At 36.9% G+C, this 27,160-nt stretch overlaps 1 protein-coding gene across 3 annotated transcripts in view; it reads right to left on the bottom strand.

Moving 5' to 3' along the window:
* Positions 1–23,881, bottom strand: part of LOC141438088 (band 4.1-like protein 4A) — a 38,820-nt gene extending 14,939 nt beyond the window's left edge. For all 3 annotated transcript variants that reach the window (XM_074101752.1, XM_074101753.1, XM_074101754.1), the window contains exons 1-5: positions 23,754–23,881; positions 13,938–14,042; positions 13,049–13,170; positions 6,448–6,545; positions 742–862 (exon numbers count right to left, since the gene is read on the bottom strand). In XM_074101752.1, the coding sequence (XP_073957853.1) occupies positions 742–862; positions 6,448–6,545; positions 13,049–13,170; positions 13,938–14,042; positions 23,754–23,840 (533 nt within the window). In that variant the 5' untranslated portion in view covers positions 23,841–23,881. The remainder of the gene's footprint in view (positions 1–741; positions 863–6,447; positions 6,546–13,048; positions 13,171–13,937; positions 14,043–23,753) is intronic.
* Positions 23,882–27,160: the final 3,279 nt, after the last annotated feature.

Here is a 27,160-nt window from a genome sequence, read left to right as displayed (position 1 = left end):
TTCCGGCGCGGGCTGCGACGCTTCCGGCGTGAAACTGCTCCCTCTGAAATCTTAATTCCCCTGAACTTACTTTCTTTAGAAGATGCAGGCAATTTACTACTTACTCTCTTTACTTACTGTGCTCTCGGTTTACGGGTTTTGGTATATGTGCGTCTTTTTGTTCTAATCTGCTTTAGAGTCAGAACGTACTGTTCTTATAGAATTCTCACATGAAGTTTCTCACACGAAGCTTTCAAGACATACTTAGACACGATGCAATAATTATGACATCTTTTATGATGCTTCTCGCAGTTTACAAGTTTTATTTTACTCAGAACAGCTAGATGCTGCTCGCAGCTATTTATATTGCTTGGTATATGTACCCGCAGCAGAAATATCTGCTAGGCAGGCGTATTTTGCTATGTTTATAAAAATAATTAAATGGCATCAATCGGCTCATAATTTCAAAGATTTCTTACTAAAAATGGAGCGTTTTAATTCACGACTACGATTAAAACTTGGAGATGATTCGACTAGTTTCGGTTCTTTTGGAATAATATTTTCTCAGGAGTTAGCGCGTTCACGACGAAGGTTCACCCTGCACAACAGCTCAAAGTGCAGCGCTTTGCGCTTGTATAGGCAAAGAAGAAAGTTTTTTTTCTTCAAATCAAAATGTGTTCTCACGTTATAGTCATGATTGTTTAGCAAGGTGTGTGTGTGTGTGTGCTGTCACTTGAGTTCATCGGCGGTGATGGCACTCACGTGAGGGTGCGGTGGATCTCGGCCGCGCGGGTTTCTAGTTCGGGAGTCTGGTGCGCCAATAGTCGGAACTCTGACACATATCCGGACACGTGCCGCCGAGGGTCGTAGTCGCCTAGCTCCGCTGCAGAAGGAGAAAAAAAAAGTTGAAAACTTAGGTACCTATAATTATGTTTTTTTCCGTTTGTGAATATTTAAATATTATTAATAGTAAGAAATTGATGTCAAAACTACGGATATTACTTGCACTATGAAGTTCAATCTAGAATATGGTACTTATGTAAATACAGAGAAAATAATACCATCAACCATACTAAATGTGGGAAATAACATAAAGGGCGGCCCTGAAGTTTGTTCCCGAACAGTAATAAATAATAATCCTCAGGTGATTTATTATGTTACCTAGATATGCCAAACCATACCTACGCTTAAGACATAAGTGCTTGAATCTTAGTTACATAAATCATGAGCGAGTGGTCGCCTAACTAAAGTACCCTTAGTTTATTGCTTACATCAATCTATTCGCCAGACGTACAATTTTGAGACAAGTGATTTTGCTCGACACGATCTTCTCCTTTAGTCGTTTAAAATGACTATTAGTTTAAAGCTTCACTGTACTTACAAAATTCATACTTTACATCTCCTAATTTTCTCACAAATATAATTTAATTTTAGTAGCATTGCTTTTTTACGTGATTTTTATTTTAGGAAGAAATAAACTACGACCGCCTTAAATTACCTATTTTGACACAACTACAGCGTCATAAAACAGACACACAAAGTATCATGTACTTAAGTCCATTTAAAGGCGCTGGGATACTTCAAACAGAGGATAGAAATAACCGGGAGCGCGCGACGTTGGACCGTTTTAGTAACAAATGCCTTGTTTGGGGCCACGTCACATACTATTATAGTGAAACGAAAATACCAACAACACATACCCCGACGTGTCTGTAACGCTATTATGATGCCGACCTGCCACCCCAATCTTTGGAAACAATTAATTTAATCAATGCAAAGGGCTCTATTCCTAACCAAATATCAGTGTTTATGTCTATATGTGCAAGCATCTAGGACTAGTTAATACAATTATAATCGTCCTTACGTCGTACGAGAACTACGTGTTCTGTTTATTAATGAATTTCGGTTCGGATAATAACGTTATATTCGATAAAACGGGTAATATAATTAATGTCATTATACTTTATGTCATCAGATAGAAGAAACAGACATATTCATGAAGCCTACCGAAAGATTAATGGCTCGTTCTGTGTTTACCGGTCTGTAGATGGTGTTTAGCGGACGTTGGAGGCGAAAGCAAAATATCTTCGCAAAGAGACTCGCCAGAAAAAGTAGGATGAACGAGGCGGAGTGTCATTTCCCGCCGTATATCTTTTTTGTTGTAGAACATCATACATCTGCTACGTGCGTTTAGTGTGAAAACGTGCATACGTAGGTATCTAGATTAGGCACTTTTACTTAGTACAGATATCTCTACAAATAGGTTTGTATTAGGTAAAGTACATAACGCGCAATTGTATTGTTTGTTCGAATGACTCAGTAGTTAGCCAACTATTTAATTTGAATCTTTTAGTTTTTTTAGTTTGTCAAGCATCTAATTAAGCTATTACATGGTACGTCAATGATTTTTCTCTTTGTAAAAGTCTTTTGCTGAGTTTGCAATAAAATATTGCTTATTATCAATATCGTTTGAACTTTTAAAATTTTTACAAGGTAAGTACTCGTTAAAATAAACATTATTTTCCCGGTGAATATTCGCGGTTAGCAAAATATCCAATCCAATCTGTGTAATTTATGAACACAAGCACATTACGTTTTTCAATATAATTTGAACATCAAAGAATTTCATCGTCTGATGGTTTCCATCAGGTGTATCATCAGTATAAGTCAAGGGGCCGGAATCTGTTTCGCGTTAGTGGATGTGAATGATCTGCGGAGGAACATCGATCATGAAGCGGACCGCCCATCCGTCGGGCTAGACGAATGTACAGCCGCCACAAACACTTACAGTGGCCACATTTTAAAGACCTTTTATAAACAAGTAATAATTTTATCCCATGTGTTAACTGAAAAGTAAACAGTTTTGAACGCATAAAAAAACATTCTACGAATTTCCTATCATTAAATTTAGAGCTTTTGACAGCAGCTTCCCGTTACATTAACGAGCATCGTTAAGTTTCAAATCTAGCATTTTGTCAAGTGTTTATAAGCCGTTTACATTTAGTTGAGCCAGATCTCTATATTGCGGTTGCCGCGCGACGTCTCATTTGGCGCTGGCAATTACTCGACTGATAAATGTGAGTTTTCGTCGCTAAATTGTTGCGAGCGAGACCAAGCGGCGCTGGAAGGACCAACATTGACAATGAGCCGCTCCCGACTGCACGAAGAGATACGATGTGCTTTTGATCATTAACACTAATCACTAAATGCGTTCTTCTACTGGGCTGCGGCTACAGCCAATAATCTCATCTTTCCAAATGCATACAGTTACATATAGGTACCTCTGTTATACGAAACCAAAAATAGATAATAGCATCGCCGTGATAAATTGAACGTTGTCGTTTCCTGAAATGTGCTTCTTTTTATTTTACTCCTAATAGTGATCCTCCCGAAATTATAATGAAGTTATTATTTAGGGTGATTTATTAAAATTACTCTACGTAATAATGGAGGCTTAAATATGAAGAATTTAATTTCAACCAAATAGATTCTTACTTTTCTATTACACATATTTTCAAGACGACATTTTATGGAAAAGGTGTCCACGTTTAAACGCAGCCTCGGCGGCTTGGATAATTTGGGGTAAAAAAGGGCGGCCAAGGGGAATATTTCACTTTACGAGTAGGTTCTTACATCGCTGCTCCAGGAAGACAAACGAGCGTTCGGAACGTTCATCTTTTGTGTCTGATTATTAGGTAAATTATTTACTAGTCATTTCAACGCTATTTCAACGTATAGAAATACACTATACCTATAAACAAATTTAATGTTTTTATTAATTGATTTTATTTGAAGCAGCGTGTAATGGCAGAAAACGTGGCTTTATCGCGGCTCGTTAATGAAGTTATTCCAAGTCTTGTAAACTTGAACGCTTTCTTGTAATTGGAAGTTAGTACAAATTGCATACGATTACGGGACGCCGGTGTGTGTCTCGGGGGCCACGGCGACACGGCACAAAGGTCGAGATTAGATGCAAACGACGCCGCCGCTGATGGCTCATTTACCTCTTGAATAACGCATCGATATTACCCTCCGCCGCCCTTGTTTACGGCACTTGCAACCAAACGGGGATGTCGAGAAAAATGCCCTTTTTGAGAAATTACTTTGGGATGAGTGAGCATTAAGCGGTCATGTTCAAAGCTGTCATTAAGCATCAACATTGCGCGAAATTTATATGCAATCACTAACTCGGTGCTGTTTTTCAATCCTTATTTTTTCCATGTCACGCGACACTATTTCCAATCACTTAAGGGGTATAGAACATTTCCAGTTTATTAGCTCTACACACAAACAAGGTAAGACAGCAATAGACAGCACAGTAGGTACTACTACGAGTAGCAGCTGTATAATAAGTATTTTAATAGTAGAGAAGGTTGGATCCAAAATTATGAAAAGAGAGATTACATTTTCAAAACATGACGGGCAAAAGTTTCACTAAGGAATTTTACTGCTTTGCGTAAAATTTATGGCTTAAAAGTTTGTAAAAGGATGAGTAAAAGCACCTAAGTGGAAAGGGCGATAGTGATTGTGCTGGCGTGGTCTCGCCTTATCGCGACGCCTCATTCACGTCAAGAATGGTTCACAAGTTCAACTTTCAACGACTTTTAACCAAACTCATTGCCAAATACACTATAAATGGATCTAACATCGAGTAAATGATGCGAAAGATTCATAATGTCTTATTTGGATGAACACAATCTTTTTAAAAACATAAGTAACGAAAAAGTATGTTACCATATTTTCTTCCGACAATTTTAAATAAAAAGAAGTGCAGTATATGGTATATAAATCCAATATATAAAAAGTATAAACAAAGACGCCATTAACCCGACCACAGACTATTTAGTGATGTAAAAACCTACAACCTATTGCAAAATAACTAATCGATTCAATAAATCGATTAATTTATTCACCGATTAAATCGCGTTATTTGATACTTGAATAGATTGACGAATTTAAAAATTAAATTTTATTTTCAATTATAAAAGCAGTAAGTAACTATTTTTAATTTTTAGGTAATTCAAAATCGATTATTGACCGAGCTTTAATGTCTAATTTCTTCCCATCTCTACGCTACTACAGACTATACATGTGTGTTTTATTCAAGAAATATTACGTCAGATTTTGACGAAGAGTTTTCGAATGAAAATTTAATATTGAAATCAAGTGATTTTTGGTGAAAAAAGTGATTAGACGTCTGGTTAAAAGACACAAAGTATAGATAAATGAATGAATGAATGATGACTATTGATTCGATACAGTGGGTGTTTATAAAAGAATTTTGATGAAATAGGTTTGTTTTATAAATTGGATTGATATAGGTACCGTATACTGTTGCTCATAATTTACAGCAGCAAATTACATTTCTTAAAGGAAATTCCAAACTTTTCCATCTAAAAGCTACAATTAGGTTATTAAATTACTTGTGCTTTTACGTAGTAAACGGTGGGTGTAGACACTTGGACGAATAAAATCGGCGTGTTACTAGCCGGGCACTTTGTAACCCGAGCACGGGCTGCGATTTTATACGGCTACTACTGCTCTTGCCGTACCACCAGGGAACTCTAATTTGAAGCAAGATTTTTACACGCCTTGAGTACTAGGATTATGACTTTAGTCCATTTTGCTTATTGGTCTCAAAGGAAGCTCACAGCGCTATTCACTCTGTTGGAACAAGATGGGTATTGTCGGAAATGTGGCGTACCTACTTATCACCGGTTTTCGAGAGTGGTCGATAACTATTTTCTCTCTCAATTCCGACGTTATTGCCAATTTTATGTTGTTGCCTATCTTGTCTTGTGTCGTAGCTTGTTTTCAATCCAGTTTTGAGAACACTGTATCATAATAACGTCAACGTTAATAAAATTGAAATACTTAGATTTTTAAAGACATGTTTTTAATTTAATGCTCTAAAAACAAGAAAATAAAGATGAGGTAAACTATATCTATCAATTTATTACATTGTAATATTTATAATATGAAAAATAAAACTTGTCGCGACGTTTACGCCAAGCTTTTAAATGTAAGAAACTGAACTGAACATAAAGGTAAGTTCAAAGTTTTGTGTCTGTGTCATTAAGCCATTAACTATTGAATTATTGATGCTTTCCCTCCTACGGAGACAGTTTTAGCCGACCTACCAGGATGTGACCGCCCGATTATTTGTATTGTCACCCACAGTCACTGACCGACCGAATCCGACCACTAAAAGTGGGTCAAAATTCACTTGTAAAATTTGATCTGAAGAAGATACCTACATACAAATAGTGCAAGTTAATATAAGCTTATCAAATGGTACTGAATGTAGGTATATTTAAAGTAAGATTGTTCTTTACAGATACTTAAAAATCAAACAATAATAACAAGTCGGTTCTCTGGGTCGTTTTATAAACACTGTTTACAAAAAATAAGTAGATTAAATCTTGCGTTTATTAATCGAAAGGAAATAATTACAATAGTTGTACTCACATTGCAGCACATAAGCGGCCAGCTCAGCCGCGAGGTCAAAGTTAACGGGCAGTCGCCCGCGCAGCACATCTTGCTTCACTTGCAGGAACAACTGGTACCTTCGCAAACATAGACATCATAAAATACTCTATAATAACAAAACGAAATAAAACTCCAAGCAAAAAGAAATACAATTATGTCTCCATTTAAAAATGCAAAGAACAGAAGCAATAAGAAAATTAAGAACGGTTTGTCTCAAAGAAAAATGCATAGAAAGTTGCGCTGGGAATGCTGGTTAAAGTTGTTTCGAGATAATTTAATGAGAGATATAATTAATTTGTAACTCATTTCTCTCCTTCTGGAATTGCGAGCTTAGTCAAAGCGGTCTAAGGGAATACAGTCCTAATGCGAACTTAAATATTAAAAAGCGCATTAAGTAGGTACTGCAAAGATTTTACGAGTATTAAATTCCGCTCTCATCTACGACATCTGAAGGGAGATGTTTTTTCTGCACTAACACAAACCGAGACGCGGACAACGTAATAACGAAATTTTAATAAAACATTTCAATTCCCCCTGCAAGCCTACCTACGTGGAAATAAAGAATAATGAATACTTTTGGAAATTCTATTTAACTGCCTCCAATTGTACCCATTGTTACAGACTTTAACAATAAAAGTTTCACAGGAAAAGAAACCGTTTCTTTTAAAGTACTTATATTTAAAAAAATACAAGAGAAAGAAACAATTAAGTAAGAATCAAAATTGTAACGAAAAATTGGTTAGGTACATTTGCTAAATTTCATTTGAAATTGTTTTATAAGAATTTCTAGAAACTAAAAGCTGATGTGGTTGAGTTTACGAGCTCTAAAAGTTGCGTAAGCACCACTTAGGTACCCGTATTGTTACCTGAAGTTACAAAAATAATTATAACAGTACCTAACCAAGTAATAAAACTACGCCATATGAGGAGTGTCTCAGTAGTCAGTATAAACATACTTTATTATATCATATACTTTATGAATGCTAGTATTGTTTACGACAACGGTCTCAAGATCTCTGAATTTTATTACCAAAAATGCTAACTGTTGGATTTAATACTTACTAAATAAGTAGGTACAGTCAAGGGCACAGATATCGACACGGCCAAAGTTACAAAAATATGTATACACGTCTTTATGCACTTAACATTAAGGCCGTGTATACATATTTTTGCAACTTTGGCCGTGTCGATATCTTTGCCCTTGACTGTAAAAGTACGGATTTAATTTGACCCTAAACCTGTGGCTATTGTTCAAATAAAACTAACAGACAGATGTTCCTACTCATCATCAATGTGCACTTTTATATGTCCAGAGTTCATAAAGCTGAAGACTTCATTAAAACCAATAGAAAAGTGAAACTGGTTTGACCTGTAATAAAATGTGTGAAGTTTCTACAATCACTCGTAAGGTTCTTGCTTGACTACTTCAGTTTTTAATTAAATATAATCATAGTTTGCAACTTTATTTTCATCTGACTTTAAAAAGGAGGAGGTTCTCAATTCGGGTGTATGTTTTTTTTTGTATGTTTGTTACGCGATAACTCCGCCAATTGTGGGCCGAATCTCGAAACTATTTTTTAGTTCTAAATTACATACTTCCGCGGTGGTCCCGTTGACACCAAGTCAGGATCTGATGATGAATCCTAGAGAAATCGAGGGCAACCCTCGAATTTTTAAAGCACACATATAGCGATTTTGGCATTTTTAACACCAAGTCAAGTATTTACTTTCAGGAAGTATCATTTGTTGAAATGGACCTGATGATGAAGACCATAGGTACCGGTACTCTGTTATATAATAATATAACTATGCCATCTTTGAGCTTAATAGCTACAAATCACTAAAAAGTATGAAAAAAAATATTTTTTACATAAAATGGAACCGACTGCAAAAAACTTGAAAATATTTTTCTACTACTTTTATGTCGATGCCTCAGCACGAGCCAGCAGGAGTGATTAAAGCCAAATACATATTATGTAAGTGAGGTAGACGACTATAGTTCCACTCCTGCTGGCTCGTGCTGAGGCACCGACTTCAAACTAGTAGAAAATTATTAGCAAGGTTTTTGAAGTCGGTTCCATTTTTTTTAAACATAGAAGCGTATTATTATAGTCGTTCCAATCGTTTATTTAACTTTTGACAGATCACGCACGTGAAGTTTTGCATTAATTTTCGGTACAATGTACTACAGAGAATATACCGTACTTCATGGACGGGTACCGCACACTTAGTGATTTCCCATTCGTAATGAATGACCATAGACTATAAAAACCGTGTTGAAATAAATCGATTTTATAAATAAAACATAAGTATAAAACTATTGTGATTATATTTTATATCAAAATCATTTAAAAATAATAAATACATTAATATGCCTTTAGGGATTAAAAGTTAAAACAACTAAAATAGGCACTGTACTTAATACTATTTTTAATTATACCTACCATGGGCGTCTCGTTGTGAGTGACAACAAACTGGCGTCGCTGCCGCGTCCAGTTTTGCCGCTTCATAATTGACAAAATTACTAAATTACCGTCGGAAATGATAAACATATTAACTTAACATAAATGGTTTATTTTAATATGTAAGATAAAGTAACTTAAACACCTGTGAATGTTTATAAAACAATGCAAAATGTTGAGCAAAAATAAAATATGAATGTGTTAAATCAATTAAAACTTCTTCACGAATAAATTGTTAAAAGAAATCGAATCAGTAACGCATCAGGGCATCACTATTTAAATTAGTACTCGAGCTGTCAAAAGTTAAATAAACGATTGAAACAATTATAATAAGATGTCATTATAATTGTAACCTGTCACATCACATCTGTCACGTTCATCTAGCGGCTAAAGAGTAATCGATGCGCGTGGTTTGTTCCCATGACGTAATTCCTAAGTACGGCATATGGACGTGGGAGCGATCCCTCTCCCATGTGCGTATCTATTTATCTGGCATTATCTGCGTTGTTTATGGATTCAATGAGCCTAGGACCGTATTACCACTTTAAACTCTGTCGAAGAAGTATTCTGGTGATAACTGCTTAATGGTATAGGTACTTACTAATGAAATGAAGCCTTGTCTGTACTGAGGGTTTTTATAGAGATTAGTAGGTAGTTAATGTTCTCAAGCCATTGTTATCGTATCGTATCTCTTTCTATCTTACTAATATTATAAATGCGAAAGTTTGTGAATATGTGTGTGTACATTTGTTACTCCTTCACGCTAAAACAGGTGGACGGATTTGGATGAAATTTGGTAAGTATGTAGATTTGGGACGGGAATAACATACAAGCTACTTTTCATCCCAATATTCCCACAGGATCGGGATAAAGACTTCCTTTAATGCAACGTCGATGAAAACTACGACATAACTATTGAGAATTCCCATGAAATTAAGTACCTAATATCCCGGAATTTTAATTCAACTGCCGAATCTAATGGATTACGGTTACGAAACTTGGGGGAAAGTTTAGTATATAAATAAATTTACCTTTGATAATTATATGGAAATACGAGGGAAATACGATTGTTTTGGTTGAAAGTCAATAATGCACATCGATTGGTATGCGCAACCTAGGTAAGGTTTATATATTATTTGGTGACACTAAAAGAAAAAAAATTACACCATGCATGTGGTAGATTTACGGTTATTTTCTGAATTATCTATTTAACCATATTTTGTAGCTTAGCACAATAAATATATTATGATTATGAACAAAAGTCCTCACAAGGGTACCTATAGGTAATACAGATAATCCAAATGGATTTGACCTTTTATAATAATACATATAAGTATATCCGTTTAATAATAGCCGAGGGGTGTGTTAGGCGATGCTGGCGAAGCGCTGAGCAGAAGCACAGATGTCTTTTATCGTTTCGATCCCACCCGCAGGGCTACTACGAAACTCGAAACTCGAAGTTCGTGTCGTGCGGTCCCTCTGACACTTATACTATTCAATACGAGAGCGAGAGGGACGGTACGAGACGAACTTCGAGTTTCGAGTTTCGTAGTAGCCCTGCCGTCCTTCCGCACATATTTTCGACGTGCGAAAAATGCCTCGAATATGCTTGTACGTATTCTTATTTTAGTGCTTCAGCCAGGTTGACTTTCAATAGGTTTTTAGTATACTTTATGAAAATATTTAAATCATCATCATAATTATTATACCAGCCATAAGACGTCCACTTGTTGGATATAGGCCTCCCCCAAATATAATTTACATACGTAAGTATAATGAAAATTTTAAATGTATATAATAACTGCAACAATTTTATATTGTTTTCTTTATCCTTTTAGTTAAGTTATTCAAGTTCTAAACATTCTTAATAAATACGATATTATATTTAACAAAAGTCAAATTGAAATTCAAAATTGTTTATTGCATGTCACATTACAGGCAATATCTCACTGGCTCTAGCTATACCTATGCATCTATGTGTGTACCTACTTGCTTACCGCTACACGTGTAGGTATAATATTGATACACGAAAACCACTATGAGAGGTAAAATAAATATAGCTGGAGCATTAAATATTAATGCGTGGCCATTCGTTTAATATTCACAAGCACAGTTAGCGGTTTCGGCCGGTCGCTTTATAATAACCGATATATTGCTGGGATGAAGGTTAGTGGTACAAGATGATTCCGCAAACAGGTTTCATGTCCACTACTCTCGATACAGTTAAGAGTATTCCGCAAGTTCGACTTCACTGAAATAATCTTTGGTACTTAATAAAAACTCACCGACATTTTTTTTAACAAAAGCAGTGCTAATTATCTCTTGACTAATATTTTGAAAGAATCTAGGAGCACAACAGTTAATGAAATAAGTCACTAAAATATTATTTAATCATCACAAGGAGGAATTTACCTGCTTTGTATTTAGAAATTTTGAAGTAGGTAGGTACTATAATTTGATTTAGGCTCTACTGAACTTAAGGGCCTTTTGGAGAATATAAAGGACAAAAGAGACACGACCTTGCCTTTTATAATTAAAACATATTATAATAATGATACTGCAATTTGGTCGCTTTCAAGTCTAGGGTGAATGAGCATTTACTAGGCAAGCGTGCTCCATCGTAGGCCTCATCCTCGCTTTCCATCAGGCGTGATTGTGGCCAAACGCTAGCCTATATTTTATAAAAAAAACTTGAATTTTATTAAAAAAGTTTGATGTGGTTGAGAAAAAATATTACGCACGCATAACAATTTAATTTGAGAGATTATTTCATTACTTAATACAAAAAATATACTTTAGAAATATCTTAGAAACTGCGCAATAAATTTCCTTACTTAATGACGACCGGATGGCCCAGTGGTTAGAGAACCAGACTACGAAGCTTGAGGTCCCGGGTTCGAATCCCAGCCGGAGCAGATATTTGTATGAATAATACGCATGTTTGTTCTCGGGTCTTGGATGCTTAATATGTATTTATGTATGTATTTATCTATACATCGTGTTTTTTTTATATCCCTTAACTTCGGCAGACGACTCAGTTCATTGAAATGAACTACTTACCCGATAATTGACTTCTTTTTTTTGCATATAATACCTTCATATTCATTGTTAATTGTTAAATTGTAAAATAAACAAATTTGACAAGTGACATTGACGTGACACATAAGAGAGGCATAAAAAATCCACATATTTAACTTTCTTTTGCTAAATATGTGTGAATTAAACACGGATTAGTTATGGACTTTGAAAAAAAAACATCATAAATTAAGGACCTTTACGCTTTTAACTGCTAATAATTTATTATGTTAACACTTGATAATCTTTTAAACAGTAAGAGTTAGGCCACTAATGTCTTAGAGAAATTAACATCATTTGACCTGTAGATTGTCCCCTTAAAGTTAACGGATATCAAAAATAACACGGTGTATAAGTATGTTTATCCGTTGCCTAGTCTCCATAGTACAGGCATAGGGAGTTGCTTAGTTTGGGAACTTTGGGACTAAGTCAAAGAGGGCTATCACGTATGAATTCGCTGCTAGAGGCGCTAGTGTAGCGCGAGGTCTCCGAAATGTCAAATCTCATAGTTTTTGGGTGAGCTACGCGGGTTTATTTATAATTAGAATAATTTTGTGAATATTTTGCATTACTTACCTGAAATTAATTATGGCAATTATGCGATAAGGGGCAATGAATGTCTGTGCTTTGAGACAGTTTTGTCTTTCGAATACTTTTGTTCTCCCTTTTTCCGAACAAAACGGGACTACGCAAGACTGTGGTTGCTCGATATTTTTATGGTACGGTTTTAAGGTGGATTAAATATGATTTTAATCTAAACTTTGTTTTCACGCCCGTAATAACAGACTTTGAAAGCCACACTCCAAAACCTCAAGCAAAAGTGGTGCCATCTAGAAAGACAAGAACGATAGCCCTCATTGGTGTCAAGAGTGTTCCATGATATTTATTTTGAAGTTTTAAGACCCCTTTCGGGGTTATTTGTTACTAGTTTTGATACACAAACAATGTTTTCTTCCAATAACATAACATACCTACAAAGCATAAAAGCTTTTTGGGAGAAATTGATACTAAACTGTCAAAGATTTTGCGTATTCGTCGCTTACCTTGTGATTTCCTCCAACAACTTGCAAGGGTCAGCGGCATAGAACTTCACTCCGAAGTAAAACGTGTGCGGGTCGGAACCCCGAAGCTGTCGACGGAGTCTTTTACCGGCATCCAGCCAATGCTAAGGAAAAACATACAGCTTTAGAACTCTGTAGTAACTGCAACACTGATATATGTCAATTTTTAATACATACTGAGGTCTTATTGTCTAACGCACTCGGAATCACAATAGTTTTCACCACTACTTTCTGTCACACGGTGCAGGATGACAGTAGAGAGAGACGGTGAATGCAACCGCAAGCGCACGGACGTTAACGTTAGACAATAGTACGATCACTGGCTCATAAGAGAGAGAGAGAGAGAGAGAGAGAGAGAGAAACATTTATTTACACATTCGATACACATTAGATGGAGAGAAAAAAAACATAATCGAACAACAACATTTTTGTGAATCTTCACTTAAGTATCTTCATATCTTCACATAAGCGATTGAACACTTAAACATAATATAATATGTATGTCTTTAATAGCTTGTACACATTAAGCATTTAAATGGCCCACTTTGGAAAGGGAAATTACAGGAATTTAAATATTCTGAACAGCTGTACGTAACACACTAGAAGCGCACGTAAGTATTTGTCCACCAAATTCTAATATCTGGTTCTTACATGCGTTTCCAGAGCGCGCGTTTTAAAATGGTAAGTATTTAAGGAAATATTGTTATGTATTGTTAGAAATTAAAAATATTTTTTTGGCAGATTGATAGCAGTTGTATTTAAACAAGCGATGCCTACATCGGTAAGTATCAGAATCGTTACACCCTTACGTATACTTACCTGTAGTTTACTTATATAAAATAAAATATAAATATTATAAACTTTTACTTACAGTTTGGTTATCCTGGTCGACATATCGCAGCCCGAAGTAGGCTGTTTCTAAGAGATCCAGGTGCCTGAACACAACATCAAGGAGAACTTGACCCGTGCTGTTATCCTGCAAAATAAATATTTTCATTCATCCATACTAATGTTATAAATGCGAAAGTGTGTATGTTTTGTGTTTGTACGTTTGTAAGTTTTTCCGTCTTTCACGTCGAAACGGAGCGACGGATGACAAGATTTCTGATATAGAGATGTTTATGGGCCAGAGAATGATATAGGCTACTTTTTATGCCGGAAAAATTCATAGTTTCAGAGGGAACAGCGCGCGATAACCGAATTCCACGCGGGCAAAGCCGCCGGCAAAAGCTAGTACTTTATAAACACCAAACCGTAACTTCCCGTCTATTTAACTTGGTGGTCATCGTAAATTCTTTTGCAACTTTTCAGTGCCATTATAATCTTTAAAAACATTTTTTCTATAGGCTTCATTCCGATTTCAAAGAGGTATCACAAATATTATTAGGAGCTTTATCAAAAATTAACACGATTTGAACTTGTGAACCAAGCTAGGTCAGGTAGATGCCTAAAGTTAGTATCACAATAAAGTATTTTAGGTGTAATAAAAAGGAATTATTCGAGATTCTTACGGAATGGGAATAGTACTGCCCTATTTTCTATTTTTCCACGAGGGCTAAATCGCTGACATGTGCACATAAAAATAAAAAAAATACAAATACACAGAAAGGAGAACAAAGGCGAGCTTATCCCTAAGAAGGGATCTCTTCCAGCTAACCTAGTTTAAGAGAAGACATTTTGTTATATAGAGGATAAGCCAGGAGGTACCTATTAGCAGTGCCCTTAGTGTAAGTTTTCGGTAACAAAATACGTCTCGATCGATCGCGTTCGCGTTAAAATCTTAATTTGTATGCAAACACGAACAGCGCCTCTAGCGGAACGTTTGCGATGTTCGTGTTTCCATACAAATTGAGATTTTAACGCGAACGCGATCGAGACGTATTTTGTAACCGAAAACTTACACTAAGGGCACTGTATGCCTTATGAATTAACATCCGTGACAGTTGTGTTTTACCTGACTGCCTGAAGGAAGGTTATGTTTTTCGTTTAAAGCAAGTACCTACTACAAATAGATCCTTCGCCACCACACAGTAACAATAATATACACAGAAGATGAATTTTATGGCTAGTAAAAGGCTTCAAAGCCAAGTAAATTAAGTAGGTACCTTCTAGAAAAGTCGTTTGTTCTTGTGAAATTTACTAAAGAGAGATTTATATCTGCTCCGGGCGCTACAAAAGTCTCTGAACTGTTCCCTCAACTGAATACCTACTTACTGTTCGCAATTCCATTTCCCTGTTGTTTCTTCAAATAACTTTACATTTAAAGTCATAAATTTAAACGTCTGGAACGGAATCTCCTGGTTAACTCCGACTTTTCCATTTTCACGAAACTACTTAGTTTACCTTGACTTTCTGAGGACCATTTCTATTTCTACAACCCTCGGGATAAGAAATATGAATTATTCAAGTTCAGTGCATAATTGCTGTGGTGAAATGATTGTTAAACAGTGTTTCAAATTGAAATTTGTCATTCGGTGCCAAGTTTACCGATTTTTTTTTTGAATATTAGAAAGAGAAAACGCACGAAAGCCGAATATTAATATCCCACGGTATCGGCACGTAACTATCTCCAATTTGCATTTCTCGAAGCTTGGCTTTCCACAATTAGGCTAATTCACACGCGATGGCTGGACTCGCAAGACCAGTAGTCGGTGATATCGCGCGGGCACCATAATGAGCGGGTGCTGCGTCTCACGCGCCCACGCTCGCGTGCGTGTGCGCCCATGACGCGATAACCACTCTAGAATTGCTACAAAAACTGCTGGCAAAATTACTGGTAACCTTTTGTTTCTTCTAAAATTAATGTTCGTGACTTTTGAAAGATCAGGTCGATGGCCTGATGTGGGAACCATGAAGATATTGCTTATTGCAGTGATGATGATAACAACTTGATTTGTTCCATAATCGTTACTTTTTTATTATTTTTTTCCTTTCAACTACAATTGAATAGCAATTAAAGTTCGTAAAAAGCACGATTCCATTTCTTTACTTAACATTTGGTATATGCGAACGATCAAAAGCTTTTTAAGCTACGCGTTCTCATAACCTATGAGAGTTCTTAAAGCAAACTGAGATACGTAATTAACTCAAGCTCACTTCACATTCATAACGTAGAAGCGTAACAATAACAGAACACATATACATATATCTACAAGTGCGGTATTTGCTTGTACATAAGCCTCCGAGCTTGTGGGAAAATTGCGAAACAGTTCGTTGGGTTGAATAATAAATGATTTAATAACAGAGCCGTTTGCTCTCAACGTACCTACGTTCAGTTCGAAAAATAACAAACGATTTAAAAAAACCGCCGGCAGTCGCGGTATGTACGGCGATGCACGCGATCCGCCTCCAGCCGCGCCGCGCCGCAGTACTGCCTCCATTACGTACCCTCCGTCATTATCCAACGACCAAATTGTAACCAAAACTGGGATGTGTCTATTGTGGGACTTGTTGAGTACTTTAAGCATGAAGATAAACTGAGCTGAGAAGAGCTAAACAAGATCAGACTACAATGAAAATATTTGGATTCATAAAGATACCCACTTGATTATGCCGTGCCCGGTTTGAGAATACGTCGGACTCATCCCTCCCCGTCGGTGCCATAAAAGGTGACTTAGGGACTTGATATGAGTGTAGCAGCGCTCTCTATCGCCAACTACCAACTTCGAACATCAGCACTGCTTTCTTTTTTTTTGGAAAATTATGGTTTTTCCTACTTAGAATCAAGAGCACAATCGATACCGATCGTTTAAAAAAATGACCCCATTTTTTCATACAAAATTTCATGAGTCAGTTTTGTCACGCCCATACTGAGTGGAGTGTATGAAAAAAACGTCGCAAAACTGTAATTTTTTTGGGGTCATTTTTAACTACAGGGCAAAGTGAAACCACCACACTATTTTGCCATGAAAGTTGTGTTGTCATGAAGATTCACTACTGACGATCTTCAACCACGACCCTTACGCTACCTTCACTTAAAAATAAAAATGTTCCATCCTGCAATTGCAAAGTAACCCACTTAGAAATGTCCAATTGACTTGTAATTAAGTACATCTATTAGATACTTATAATAGGGGTTTACTAATGTTTCGGCGAATAACGTTTGGCAACCTGTTTCATTTCGCAACTTTTAATTTACCAACTGTTTGATATTTCTGAAACTGTAAATATTTCAGGATTTTTATAAAACTAACCTAACCTAACCTAAAGGGTTCTACACGATGGCCCTGAAATAAATCCTGAAATATTTACAGTTTTAGAGTTTGCAAAATGAAAAGTTGCGAAATGAAACAGGTTGCCAAACGTTACGTAGCAAAAAGGCAGTACTCGTATAATAGGGCTCCGATGACAAAGCAGAATGAAGAATCGTCGACGCAAATCCCAAAAGACGACAAAAAAATTCACAAAAATTCTTTATCTGACAACTAAAAGTAACCTAACCACCACCAAGTAGTAGTACCTACCTAATAATAAAATAAATAAATTTATTGAATTATCTCAGCTGAACGAGGAAATAAGGAGCGATATACCTAAGTGCCATCCACGAAGACGAGTGATTTTGTCAAAATTAGCCATTAATGACATTGTAAATAATATAAATAATTGTAAATAAAATATAAAGGGGTAATTTGACGGGATTTAATTCTCGTTATTTCGTGAAATACCTATTCAACGGGTAATTTTGTTTCAGATCTAGAAAACAGAATTTAGGTAGCAAAAGGGCAAAATAATTAACTTGGAAATAAGTTAACTAATGTTCAAAGCTTTATCGTGAACGTAACGAACGATAGAGAGCTTTAATATCAACAAAAACTAAAGAAAAATAAATCTAGCGAGGTGCAATGTAGATACAACAAAATAACTATACAAGTACTCGTAAGACAAAGCAGAGCAAACAGAGAAGATAAAGGACATCATCAATGAAACACAAGTTGTCGTAGCTGTTGAGTGCATCACGCAGCAGACCGTGAAACTCCGCCGAGTCAATTTGCTCCGCGGCAATATACAGCACAATGGCGAACCATCGCGTTGTCGCCGACACTAGGCTCGCTTCATAAATTGCTGTGCAATTTCTTATCTTCCCCTTTTCGTCTAGTGTTTGAGTCAAATAAAAACAGCGTCGCAGAAAAAAGTCCAACAAAGCTTTATTTTCCTAGGTTTTGCACCCGATAGCATCTCTTTTATCGTGCTCAATTATTTGTAGTAGTTTTTTACTAATTTAATCAATTTATAAACCTATGTTAGTTCATTGAAAAGCTTATCGCATCGTTATTAAAAAGATTTTATCTACTTTAACTAAGCAATCAACCGGCAAAAGTAAAAAAGAAACGCTTAGCACAGCGGTCAACAAGTTAATGACTTTCTTCTAATTCATTATTGTATAACGATTTCCTGATTTCACTTAAGATACGTCATGGCAGTTAATTTTGCGCAGAGGTACGTAAGTAATGTGGTTTCCCCGGCACGAACAAGTACCTGAGCTAAAAGTCGAGGGAAAATTACTTAATGTCCTTGGCCCAGTTTTCTTCCTATCGAAGAATAAAATACATTATTATTTTGCCCGGGGAAATCTAAGAGAAATATTCTATCAAAAACACAAAGGCTACGTTATTTCGTAAAAATATGTTCAAACTGGTTATTAGTTTAGTCACTCGAAATAAATTATATTTTGTTTGCCCTATTCTTAGAAATATGTCTCGTTATTCTATCTATTCATCGTAAAGTTCCTTTTTTGACTGCATTACAGAATTCCATGCCGTCAATTAAAACAGAAGTCTTTATTTTAAACGGCCCCAACACTGATACAGGTAGGTCAGTAAAATAAGTATAGTTCAGTCGACAGCCGCGATCGGAGTGAGCGGGCCGGTCGACCGACCGACACGGTTGTAATCTTCAGTAATAAACGTAATAAAAGCACAAGCGCAGCCAATTACGTGTTCCGCCATTCCTCAAATCGAAGATCACCCATAATCGATGAAGCTCCAGTGAACTGGTAAATTCCCAACTAATTGAATGTTGTTTCTAGTACAACAGTTTGAGCTGTTAGAGATATTCACAAGCAACTTGAGTGTATATTTGATTATTCATGGGCTGTACACGGGCTGTAGGAAAATATATTTACCTAGAAAATATACTTAAGAAGTTTTGGGACGAAATACAAAAACTTAGTAACTGAGAATTGTGAGTAACAAATCTTGATATTTTATCGGATGTGTGAACGAAGAAAAGTTTTTGCTAGATCCGTTTAAGACAAATGTCCCTTTGTAGATGGAAAACTGAGGAAAGAAAGGCGATTTATCTAAAATACCCATACAATTTAGGGAAAAATGTCGAATTTTCGTCGCTTTCACTTTACCCAAATTGGATGAGTCTGCCCTCAATATATTTTCTAGGAAATTTATTTGACTAAGAAGTTGAGGGTCTATGCACGCCAAACAAAAGCATTTTTAGGACAAATTCCGTCCTTGTTTACGGTTATGACAGAAAAACTGGTAGGAATTCATTCAAAGTCAGTCTTACGTGTTTTCATGTTGCCAGAGTTTCAGAGATATTATATATTATGGGTGTGTCGGTGGAGATTTCCATTATTGCAGGAATCGTGAGGGGCTGAAGCCAATAACTTATCACAGCTTTGAAAAACTTGACCGAAGTTTGGACCGTTGTACGGGAAAGTAAACAAAGGACAGAGCTTTAAAAGCGGGTAAATGTTCAACAAGTGAAACAACTACTACTGTTTGGCGCGATGATGAGCCGGCTGGGAGTGTATAATTGCCTGATAGTGAGGAGCTTGTGGCGGCAGAGCGCGTCGCTCGCGAGCCACTCTCACATTCACCACGCGGCGACAATGCCAGCCAAATAGAATTTAATATTCATAGAGTCGACGTACGATTCAGTGAATTCATCGTCCGCACCTTGGACCCGAGCTTCGCATATAAAGGACCTTCCTCGCGCCCCTGGGTACTTCAAATAATTCGTCTCGGAATTGCTGGTGCACTTCAAAAGTGCGGGAAGGGAATCCGAGAAAAAATTCATGCGTTGTTTCAAATGGGGAAATTGAAAAATACCGCCAGCGTCCGCCGGGACGTGGCGGCAAAGGTTGGATTTCAAAATAATCCCCGTTCAATTTTAGCCGTACAAGAAACTATAATCGAAGTTTTCCTGCAGAAGTGTGAAATTGTTTCAAATACGAGAATTATTAGAAGTACCTTATCTATTCAAATTGGTGTGTTCGTTTTCAATATAAAAATAATTATACAAAAGATACTAATTATTAAGCTAATTTCAAACATTTGATACTGGGTTCTACAAGTATTTTTAGCTTCTTACATTTCAATACGATATCGTATTTTCAATTTGTCTTGCTAGAAATCTGGTAAGTAATCATTCATGGCATGACATTACATACTTATCAGCAAGCCAAAGTCAACACAACTACGGTTATTAGTGAAAGTAAAAACTGATAAACTCTATAATACTTTTATTTTTTAATGTTCTATCTATCCCGTATATTGAGTACCTAAGTATAATTAATATTTCTCTGTTTCTCTCTCTAAATGATATGTCTGCATTTTAAGTCTCTAGCTCCAGTAGTACAGGCTCCGCGTTGTTTGTCAGTCAGGCAGTCCCGTCCCGGTATACTTTTATAGGTTATAAAGCATTTTAATTAAAATTCCGGGATTTCACTAAAATTCCCATGAGAATTTTCTAAATCTACATCGTGGATAAATTTCAAACACACTCGCACCAAATTTCATGTATGTATTCTTAGCGGTTAAAATTTTGGGATTTTGTCCCGATCCCGTAGTAATCATCATCATCATCATCATCAGCCGGAAGACGTCCACTGCTGGACAAAGGCCCTTAGAACGCCACAATGAACGACAACTCGCCACTTGCATCCACCGGTTTCCCGCTACTCTCACGATGTTGTCAGTCCACCTGGTGGGAGGCCTGCCAACGCTTCGTCTTCCGGTTCGTGGTCGCCTTTCGGGGACTTTTCTCCCCCAACGGTTATCTGTTCTCCACTTCAATTTGCATATTTTTCCAGCTATAGTGACTTTAGTTCTTCGACGAATTTCCGTATTCCGGATTCTATCGCGCAAAGAAACTTCAAGCATAGCTCTCTCCATAGCTCGTTGCGTGACTCTGAGCCTCTCTTAGAGGCCAACAGTCAAGGACCACGTCTCAGCGCCATAAGTCTGGCAACACACACTGGTCGAAGACTCTAGTCTTGAGGCACTGCGGAATATTGGACGAGAAGACATCACGAAGTTTCCCGAACGCTGCCCATCCGAGTTGGATTCTTCGGGCGACCTCTTTTTCGAAGTTGGACCTACCCAACTGTACAACTTGTCCAAGGTAAACATAGTGGTCAACAACTTCGAGTGCATCGTTCCCAACGATAACCGGCACGGGTGTTGACATGGACATTTGACCTGATTTTAGTCTTGTCCATCCCGTAGTAATATCGAGATAAAAAAACGGGCCAAGTGCGAGTCGGACTCGCACACGAAGGGTTCCGTACCATTATCTATAGGTAGGTACAACATTAGACATTATCAAGTTTGTTGTATGGGGGTATATTTAAGGGGGCTCTTAAATATTTATTATGTTCTGCTTTTAAGGTTCCGTACCCAAAAGGTGCTAACGGGACCCTATTACTGAGACTTCGCTGTCTGTCTGTCGGTCTGTCTGTCCGTCTGTTACAGGGCTCTATCTCTGAAGCCGTAAAAGTTAGACACTTGAAATTTTCACAGATTATGTAACAACAAATACTAAAAATAAAATAAAGTTACAAATTAAAGGGGGTCGTCATACAATATTTACCTTTAAGTTCCATTTCAATTTTAATGATGTTTTATAAAAGCTTCGATAGTATATTATACTAACTGTCTGATTCTGTGGTTTATTCGTTTTTGTGCAAAACTAATAAAGCAATTTGAACAAACAAACTACCAGAACATGTAGTCTCAGCACTGAATGTGAACCAATTTAAGAACCGGCTCGACCAACACATTAACAATAGAAAGAATACTTAACCAAGGAACAGCTAGATACAGGCACCTATCAGTTGCTTGCAACTGCCTGCCTGATAATTTATATAATAATAATAATAATAATTTATGAACCACAAACCTCAATGAAGCCAACTTTGTTAAAGCGCTGGCCAAATCCACACCGTATTAATCACTATGTTTACCTATTGTTTTTTACACAAAAAAAACATACTAAGTATTTAACACTATTTCCAAGGTTTATAATACAGTTTAAAATTTATTTACACTAGTCGAGCTTCTTATTATTTAATTACACAACATACGAAGTCCGCCGAATTTCCCGCGAATGAACAGAGTTGACAGGTAATTTTTTTAGCCGCGCGCGGCAAGTTGCGAGCAGTGGCTTCAGAAGCAAACAGCCAGAACCAAAGAGGATGAGAATACAAATTGTGATTGGTTTTTTTGAGTCTTTTTGTATTTTTTTATTTCAATTCCAAATTTTTACTTTTACGGTCATCCCGTAAAACCAACAGCTGAGATATGTGGTGCATAGGGGAAATTCGTGTCTGTGCCGTTGACCAACAGTGGTGTAGCGATATAGCACGCGGTACGGAATACCGAGGACCTGCATGGGTTCGATTCGCAGTGTTGGTCTTATTTTTCTGGTTTTTCTGTGCATCTATATTTCAGTTTGTATTTTCAATACAAATTGTTTTTTATTCGAAATACTTGCACAAGTGCTTACATTTCGGCGATATTTTTAGAAGCTTTTCTTTAGCTTGCCCTGTTTGTTTATTTACTTATTTATTGTTTGTTTTGCTCAAATCTTGGAAGCTAAATTTGACCCACTTTCAGTAGTCCGATCGACTTGAAATTTTGCATACTTATGTAAATTTGGTGAAAATACAATAATATAGTAGTGATATCTTGGTGGTCCTGCCAGGATCGTCTCTGCAGGAGGGAACTCCTCAATAGTTAATAGTACCGACTTAAAATTGGGTACAGATATGTTGTTTAGCCGACAGTGCAAGTACAGTTAACAAAAGTACATTCGGCAAAAAAGCTTGTATTATGGGTGGAATCTTTCAACTCAAATTTGAAGTGGATATCTTCAACCGATTGAGCTGAAATTTTACACGCATGTATAAATCCGATGACAATGCAATATTATTATAACATGGATTTGATTTGATGATAAAGCTAGCGGGGGACCATATGGACTCTGTGATAAACGACACGACCGCATCGAGTTTGGACTCGTTTGTCGTCTTGACGAGTACTTTGGTAACCAGGGGCATAAAGTACAGTGAGCAAAAAAAACTTATATTAGAAGAATTTAAGAAAAACTTTTACTGAACTGTTTACGGAACCCTTCATGTAAGTACCACTTGACCATTTTTTTTAGTATTTGTTGTTATAGCGGCCACAGTAATACATAATCTGTGAAAATTTCAAGTGTCTAACTATTACGTACGACTCAAGAGATAGAGCCCTAGACGGACGGACAGACAGACAGACAGCGGAGTCTCAGTGGTAGGGTTCCGTTGGCACCCTTTGGGTACGGAGCCCTAAAAAGGCTATAATGTTATTTGAGACATGCAGCTATTAGTCACCGCTTGGCTTTCATGATGAAGTGAAGGCTGTATTAGAGTTTATAGCTGTATTAGAGGTTTCAAATGTTGGCAGCAAACCTGTATCTCGTGCAGTAACTCCCGCTCGTCCAGCAGCACGACGCGGCAGGCGAGCGTGCGCGGCGCCGGGCACAGGCAGTCCATCATCGTGCTGCGCCGCTCGCCGCGACCTGCCAACAAACACACCTTTAAAGGACCTTCCTGGTACACGGGGTAGGTACTTCAAATAATTCGTCACGGAATTGCTGCTCTTAACAGTACAATAATCTATTTATTGTAGAAAAGATTAATTTATTGAATCAGGCGTCGGAGGACTAAAATAATTTCTTTGCTCACCCGCGACCTTATGATAGCTCAGTTTAAGTATGCAAGATATGCGTGTTCATGCAGTTCCTCCTTGACCTTTAGGAATCAACCAGTCAACGTAATGATTTCGAAAATTAAGTTAAGTATTATTTTAGCAAGTGTTTTGCTAATAAAAATTACCAAAACACTTGCTCAACGACATCTAAGATTTTTTTAAACGATAAAGGTTTTCAGATCTTCGGATGGGATTTGAACCCGTACTTACTTCATGTCCATCTGTCGATCCGAAAATATTTTTCGTTTAAATAAATCTTATATTATGTTAGACAAACCAGTACAAGTTGATTCTGGAGACTCGATCAGGATCGGCCCGTGATCGTGGTTTTAAATTAATTAGTTATATAATAATAATAATCTTTATTAATTTAAAGTAAACATTTTACAGTATAATGTGGAGGCCTCCTAGTTGGAATTTGTACACCTGTGTAAGGAGGACTCGCTCTTCCCGATATCTAGATACATTTCGTTTACCCTTAATGATAAAATAGTTATTTGTGATACGAGGTTGGCAAGTAAGGTTTTACAAACGATATATTATTTATTACTTAGTTATTTCAATTGGACTGTTCTATGTATATTTTTATCAATTAATAAATAATAAAATTCTACAATCAAACAGCGTCTGTCTCACTCAATATTCCTTTATTAAATTGTTGCCGCTAAATAGAAAACGAAAACCTATGCAGCAGGTAGCTAAATGCAGACCTCAGTACATATTATTCTATCCACAAAGCCGAAGTTGTTTGTAGTCAATTACGGAGTTATTTGCAGTCAGACTCAATAGTAAAATCACCAAAGGGTTGGTCGAAACCAAATATATACTCGTTAAAAGTTAGCCCGGGAGAGCGAGCGCACCGGAGGGTGTGTTTTAACAATTTTGTTTTAATTAGTAGCAGCGCCGCCCTAATAGACGTATTCGATTCGGCGGGACTTTTTGTAATCTCGAAAAGGTTTTTCGTTTATTGAAATGCCGAGCGTAACATACATAGGTACGCGAACCGAAATGTGAATAATACATCACGGCAAAGGAACAGCAATTTAGTAAGCCGAATTTTGTGAGTAAAGCAAAAAACAGAAAGTTCAAGTCTGCATTTACATAATTATAATGGTAATGGTACATAGGTAATCCATCCATCCCAGCCTATATACGTCCCACTGCTGGGCACAGGCCTCCTCTCAGAATGAGTGGACTTGGACCGTAGTTCCCACGCGGGCCCAGTGCGGATTGGGAACTTCACACACACCATTGAATTACTTCGCAGGTTTGTGCAGGTTTCCTCACGATATTTTCCTTCACCGTAAAGCTTCAATCGTAAAGTTCAAATGTAATATCGCACATGAATTTCGAAAAACTCAGAGGTGCGAGCCGGGGTTTGAACCCACGATCCTCTGTTTGAGAGGCCATAGGTCAAATCACTTGGCCACCACAGCTTTTTGTATTACAAAATAATGCACTATTTGTTTATTTTACTTTTTAATTGATTATCTTTTCAGTCTAAATAGCAATAATAATCATAATAAGAGACAACAATTTATTCAATCATTTAATTTGAAATTATCGAATTTACATCTAAAAATCACTTAGCTACGCCTACTTCAAAGTGTTTACATTACAGTGTCTAACTATTGAATAAACACTATACAGTGTAGATTACTTGTAACGAAATACTGAAACAATCGAATATCCAGTGCAGTGCAGACATTCACAACGCAGCTGTATTATACTGCACTTAATTCACCATTGTCAACTAAAGCGCAATGACATCGTTACAATTTGGTTGCAGAGAAGCGATTACGTAACTGCCTTTATATTCATTAAGAAAACATGACGCTGTAAAATAGCCGAAGCTGCAATAACGCTTTTTTATTGCAGTATAATTGTACGTGGGATTGAGGACAAATAAATCCTGGCGCTAAACTGTGTGCCAAAAGAAAAGCCAAACATTAACGCAACGCGTTTAGCGCATCGCTAAACTTCTAACAACTAAGCAAACCAAGAACTTCGCAACAAACAACGACGGAGACGGCAATACGAGCCATTAATCCGAGCGATCCCGAGCCAACAGAGATTAGTGCCCCCGCTGACCCCGCCCCCACACGTGGAAAACATTTTCCCGCCATTGTCTGAGCGGGAGAAAAAAGAAGAGTTGCGATTGACATCGTGGCGCTGCGCTAGGACGCGTCGGGGCGTAGTCCGAGCGCAGGTCGCAATCATCGCACGTCGTCAATCTAATAGGTAGTTATTTTCTTCCTTTTACTATTTTTTCGTCGTAGTGAAGCTAAAAATTGAGTGTTTCTCGCAGTTGTAAAGTTGTTGCTCATCTCGTGCCTTGAAACTCTCAGTTGCGGTCAGGATTCTTCTTTTAAACTACTCACGCCAAACAGTAACTTTCCATAGCAAATACCTACCTAACTATAGTCGTTTCAATAGTTTATTTAACTTTCGACAGATCACGCACGTGAAGTTTTACAATAATTTTCGGTACAATGTACTAAAGATAATACCGTACTTCATGGACGGGCACCGCCCGCTTAGTGATGTGCCATTCATAATGAATGACCATAGACTATAAAAACCGTTTTGAAGTAATTAGGGATTCAAAAGTAAAAACAACTAAAATAGGCACTATACTTTAAATAGGTAATACTTTTTTTAATTATACCTATCATGGGCGTCTCGTTGTGAGTGACAACAAACTGGCGTCGCTGCCGCGTCCAGTGTTGCCGCTTCATAATTGACAAAATTACTTAAATTACCGTCGGAAGTGATCAACATTATTAAATTAACATAAATGGTTTATTTTAATATATAAGATAAAGTAACTTACAAGTACAGTTAGCAAAAAGGCCTAACTAGATTTATTTATACTTTCTCCATGATTTTTCTTGTGTTTTTGGCTTATTCTATTTGTTTTAATGTAAAAATGAATTAACAACACTAATGTGATAATGTGAATGTATAATATATTGTAATAAATCAATAAAGTTCACTACTAACATGCATGATTTCTCATTAAGTGAAATGTAAATTTCTTTTGAGAGTAATAAATTTCTTTAAACCGAACTTAAACACCTGTGAATGTTTATAAAATAATGCAAAA

This window comes from Choristoneura fumiferana, chromosome 18 (genome assembly GCF_025370935.1).
Source record: "Choristoneura fumiferana chromosome 18, NRCan_CFum_1, whole genome shotgun sequence".
Taxonomy (NCBI): domain Eukaryota; kingdom Metazoa; phylum Arthropoda; class Insecta; order Lepidoptera; family Tortricidae; genus Choristoneura; species Choristoneura fumiferana.
Note: the sequence above shows the minus strand (reverse complement) of the source record. Positions and strands in the feature narration are given on the sequence as shown.